General features: G+C 37.8%; 1 protein-coding gene across 1 annotated transcript; it reads left to right on the top strand.

Moving 5' to 3' along the window:
- On the top strand, positions 329 to 904 carry LOC109234728. The gene has a single exon (XM_019400791.1). The coding sequence runs from the start codon at positions 329 to 331 to the stop codon at positions 902 to 904; it is 576 nt and encodes a 191-aa protein (XP_019256336.1).

Here is a 6,029-nt window from a genome sequence, read left to right as displayed (position 1 = left end):
AAAATTTATTAATACTATCAACAACCATTACATTGAGTTTGAAAAGGCCCTCTGTGAGGTAGCCTTTTCCAACACAATTTTGTCAGATACAAATACACATTTGAATCCATCTTAACAAGTAGGGAAGTTGAAACTAAATTTTTCCTAATAGTAGGAACATAAAGAGACGAGGAGCGAGGTCAATGCGAGGCTAGAGGTCTGGAGGAAGACCCTAGAGTCTAAGGGTTTCAAGTTAAGCAGGACCAAAACGGAATACTTGGAGTGTAAGTTCAGTGACGAGACTCATGAAGCGGATGTGGATGTGAAGCTTGATACCCAAGTCATTCCGATGAGGGGTAGTTTCAAGTATCTCAGGTCTATAATCCAGGGTAACGAGGAGATTGATGATGAGGTCTCCTACTGTATCGGTGCAGGGTGGATGAAATGGAGGCTCGCATCTGGTGTTTTGTGCGATAAGAATGTGCCACCAAGACTCAAGGGTAAGTTTTACAGAGTGGTGGTTAGACCTACTATGTTGTATGGGGCTGAGTGTTGGCCAGTCAAGAATTCCCATGTTCAGAGGATGAAAGTAGTAGAAATGAAGATACTGAGATGGATGTGTGGGCATACAAGGAGAGATAAGATTAGCAACGAAGTTATTCAGGACAAAGTGGGAGTGGCTCCCGTGGAGGACAAGATGAGGGAGTTGAGGTTGAGATGGTTCGGGCACGTGCAGAGGAGGAGTACGGATGCCCATGTTAGGAGGTGTGAGAGGCTAGCCGTGGCGGGTCTGAGAAGGGGTAGAGGAAGGTCGAAGAAGTATTGGGGAGAGGTGATTAGGCAAGATATGGCACTACTTCAGCTCACTAAGGACATGATCCAGGATAGAAGGGTGTGGAGGTCGAAGATTAGGGTAATTGGCTAGTAGGTAGTCGAGAGTTCCCCGTTCTTTTTTAGTAGTATTGGTAGCTCAGTTTTTTTTCGTTCGCTTTGTATATCGTATGTTCCAGTTTGCTATTGTTTGATGCTATTCTCTGTTACTGGTTTCGTTGTTGTTGTGGCTGTTATTGTTGTTATAATAGTTGCCTTTCTCCCCTTTTCCTTATCGTCCTTCGTCCCTCTATATTTTCTTTCTTCTTCCTCTTTCTCCTTCGTCTTCTTCCTTTCTCTCTTTTCACCTTTTCTTGAGCCGATGGTCTATTGGAAACAGTCTTTCTACCTCGCCAGGTAGGGGTAAACTGTGTACACACTACCCTCCCTAGACCCCACTTGTGGAATTATATTGGGTATGTTGTTGTTGTTATTGTAGTAGGAAAATAAAGAACGTTGTTGAGCGTTAACACCTTGCCTGAAGTCATCTTCAGGAATATCTTCCTATAACCCTCAATATTGGTTGTTGCAGTATTTTCTATAGAAAGCTCTTCTTTGGGACCAGCAGTAGAGTAAGTAGCAAATGCTTCTTTGATGGCATAAACATATCGAGTGGCTCCAGAGTCAATCCACCACTCCTTCGGATTTCCAACTAAGTTACATTGCAAAAGCATTGCACACAGATCATCAATGTCATCATTCTTCTCCACTATGTTGTCCTGTCCCTTTTTCTTGTCCTTTTTCGGGAGACGACAACCAGGGGCTTCGTGACCAGATTTTTCCACAATTATAGCAGTTGCCCTTGAATTTTTTCTTGTTCTGCTCCTTAATCTGTCCAAATGGCATGACCCGATTTCACTATAGACCGTGATGACCCCCAACGTCGCTGCTAGGCAAGCCAACAGTAAACTACCCATTTAATTATTCATTTTAATATTTTTAAAGTAATTAATTTTATTTAATGAGATAGTTACTAGTAGGAAATTATAGTAAAAACCAAGAATCAAATAAAAAAAGAGTTAAGTATTGAATTGATACCCAAAACTATAAAAGTCTACTAGAATACTCTCAAAACCGGTGTCACAAGTGCATGAGCAAACTAGTAGAATATACAAACCGCCAATACTACTGTCTGGGATAAGATAGACAGAAAATATATACAATAAGGAGAGACTCCGGGCGATGCAGAACGGGCATTGTCACGATTAAAATTCATCTAGTCATGATGGCACCTAACCCAATCCGCTAGGTAAGCCAGTTAACAACTATCCAATTTAATGAGATTTATTATGACAAATGAATGAATAAATAACTGAACCTTTATAGACTTCCCAGGGACTGGTAGTACAAATCATGAGCTTCTAAGATTTAGAGTTTACAAAGCTAGTAGGAAATAAATACATCATCAGTTTGAAATATTCATGAATACATTAAAAATTCTAAAGCTACCAAGGACAAGAGGTAGCTATGACCGGACCGCAGGTACATCTTCAAATCTAGCTCTCGCCATACACAGCAACATCATCATCCAACATCTGCACGTAAGGTGCAAAAGTGTAGTATGAGTACAACCGACCCAATGTACTCAATAAGTAACAAACCTAACCTTAGGTTGAAAGTAGTGTCGAGCTGGGACAAGGGTTAGAGTCCAACTCCAATAACTAACAACAGTTCATAATAATATAATGAAAATGGTACACGAAGTAACTCGGAGATATGATGCTCAGCTCGTTCACAGTTATGCAAAATAGGCATACTTTTCAAGTATAATAGTAAATCCCAAATCATTCACCGAAAACACCACAAATATGAGTAAGTTCGAAAACTGCGATTTTTTTCAAAAAACTTCCAGCAACAGGCAAGATGTTCCATTATCAAGTGGCATGCGGAAAGTACATCTCTGTGCCTACATGTCAATGTATGCATGCCAATTGTAATACAATGCAGTTATAAAACCATATACATACTCTCGGTGTATCAATGCACTCAGTCCTCCCAATAACTCAATCCTCGTAGTCACTCGGTCCTCAGTCACTCAATCCTCCTTGTAGACATGTAATTTTTGGCCCTCCCCAAGATTTTACACATTTTTAGCATAAATAGTTAGTTTAGGTCTAATATAGTTATTTTAACTAGTTTTGAATCTTTTACTTTATTTTATCACAAAAAATGAAAATTACAAAAAAGATAGCTTCATTAATGTTCGGTAGTCATACTATTTAACTAGAGTTTTTATTTTTACATAATCTTGAAAAATACCAAAAAACAGTTTTATTTTAGGTTTATCTTTAATAGTTTATTTTAATTAATTAGGAGTGATTTTACATTTTTATAGGTGCTTTATACTATTGTACAAGAAGAATTGGATTTGAGTCTATAGTTTATGAATTTTAATTTTTAGCTCAATTTTAATCCAATAATACATAGACCCAACCCAAAACCCAAAAAGTCATCCAAGCTCAATACCCATTAAACCCAAAAATAACCTAATATCCTAAAGTTAAAAACCTTTCTTCTTAACCCTAGACAAAGACAAGACCTAAGACAACAGCCGTTTTTTAGAAGTCTTCTTCACATTTTCGACAACCAAAGAAGACCCCTGATCTCCATTTTCCTCCACACCCTTCAAGCTAAGCTTCTTCTTCTTCACCAAAAAAAAAAACAACCAGCGACACCCCTCTTCTCCATCAAGACCAAACAAAAGGAGCTGACCTCCTCTCCAAAACTAGAAGGCAGCCTCTGCTGGTCTTTCACCTCAACCAGACCACCAGCAGTCGATCTAACCATAACACTCAAGTGATGCTTTTGTTGTTGCGAGTCCGCAGAGTAGCATTGCTGGTTGTGTTTGTGCGTAAGAATAAGTCAAAATCCGTCTGGGTCTGGATCTGACCGGCGACCTCCATTAACGCAGACGAAATCATTTTTGTCTCTCGTCACCGAAATCACCTTTTCTGGCGCCCTTACACAGTCAAAAAATCCTCCAAATAACTATTTTCTGTTCTTTCATCGTTTGGCACTTTTTGCCTTTTGTTTTGATTTCGAGACCCTGCCGGAGATGTCAGTGTCTAAGGTTGCTGCTTGAAGTCCTGTCCGAAAGTTCCGTCTGTTAGTTCAGATCGAGGTGTCGTTTGTTGTCGACGTTTCTTAGTGTGTATTTGCTGTTGGATTCCTAATCAGAAAGATCTTACCAAGGTCCATTTCTATTTCACCTCTCATTCATATCTAATTGTGATCATTAAGTATTATTTAGATGACCTGGATATGAGTTTTCTTTTAATTAGAATTAGTTGTTTATCCGTGTGATTTTTGCTCCTATTGTTTTTTTATGCGCTGGTTCATCATGTTAGTAACTATATATTATCATGTTTGGCCTCTCTTGTTCATCGAACACTTGGTAGACTCCTATGATTCTGATTCGGGCTGTTTGCAATTGAAATGCTCATTTACGGAAGATAAAAGTATGAATTGCATTTGGTCATTTTGTTATAAGTTGGATAATAAAATCACAAACTTAAGTCCATAGTACTTTTCTTTTATATATTCAAGCCTTACAATAATCTCAAATTAGCTTTAGGAAAAGAATTGAATATTTGTAGCTTGCTTTAGGCGCGACTTAATCTATCATCATGATTGTGTACATGTTCGCGTGACATAATTATGATTTTAAAAACAAATCGAGGTATGCGTTCACGCAACTTCGGCCAAACTTTCTTAATATTAATAAAGCGTGATTAATTGTGGACACGTACGCGTTGTCACACCTCCTTTTTCACTACACCCCCGAAAGAGTATAATAAAGGGAGTTATTTCCAACTTGAAGTGACAATCGAAACGGGATTTGTTTAAAAGATTCAGAGTCGCCACTTGGGAGATTTATGGTGTCCCAAGTCACCGGTTGAATCCCGAATCGAGGAAATTATTGACCCTGTTTAACAGTTCGCGAACCAGAAATCCGAGTAAGGAATTCTGTTAACTCGGGAGAAGGTGTTAGGCATTCCCGGATTCCGTGGTTCTAGCACGGTCGCTCAACTGTCATATTTGGCTTAAATTATCTGATTTTAACAATTATTAACCTATGTGCAAATTTTAACTTTTTAACCGCTTTTATTATTATTTTTAAAGAGAATTGCAACGTCATTAAAATACATCTCGAACCACGTCACATAAATGCACCCGTTGTTTTTGACATACTTTAACATCGTTGAGATTTGGATTTGGGTCACATAAATGCGCACCCGAGTTTAAGAAGGTAAAATTATTAAATGACGCGCCTAAAAGCAACTAACACGCTGTTAACTTTGCGAGGGCCATGGGATTTGCTAAATGGCACGCCTCGAATTCTAAGTATTTTTAGAAGAAACAATTAAACGAGGGCCACGCATTTGAGGTTTTTAATTTTTGAAGGAAAAGGAAAAGCATTCAACTAAGTAAACTAAGGAGATTCATTTATGCACCCAAAAGAGAACTTAACGAATTATTAACGTTCTGCTAGAATTTAGCAATCCAAACCGACTCTTAGCTCATATACTGTCAAAACCAAACAAATATCCTTAAAAGCAAAGCTAATTTTAGTCTTATGTCTAATAACCCAAATGACGCAACTTGAATTAATCCACACGGTGAACTTTCCATTTTACAAGACTAGACAACACATGAACAATGCACACTAATCTTTCTCCATAAACACATAATCACTAAAATAAACACATTGTCAGAAACTTTTCATTTTTACAGCAAATTAACCTTATGCATTGATGCGTTAATCATCTCATATAGATCTTTGGGATCGTAAATTTTCCATAAGAAACAAAAATATGAAACACTCAACAACCAACAAAATGCTCTTTACAGAGAAACGAAAAAATGTCCTAATAGCAGAGAAACAAAATGCTCTTTACAGAGAAACGAAAAAATGTCCTAATAGCAGATAACTATTCACGAAATTCCCTGATAAACTTACTCGAGCAAAAGCGTCAATTATACAACGAACAGTATCACACCAAAGCATGCCTTCTGACTTTTAGAGCAGAAAATGACAGAAGCTCAAAACATATCTACGGTACATTAAACTCATGAATAATACTTCAAACAAGAAAATCGATCGAATGGTACATTAAACTCATGAATAATACTTCCGAACGGAATAATTGGAAGCAAGAAAACTGACCAAAAGTAGACAG

This window comes from Nicotiana attenuata, chromosome 11, assembly GCF_001879085.1.
Source record: "Nicotiana attenuata strain UT chromosome 11, NIATTr2, whole genome shotgun sequence".
NCBI lineage: Eukaryota > Viridiplantae > Streptophyta > Magnoliopsida > Solanales > Solanaceae > Nicotiana > Nicotiana attenuata.
The sequence above is the reverse complement of the archived record's forward strand: the minus strand, read 5'-3'. Positions and strand labels throughout refer to the sequence as shown.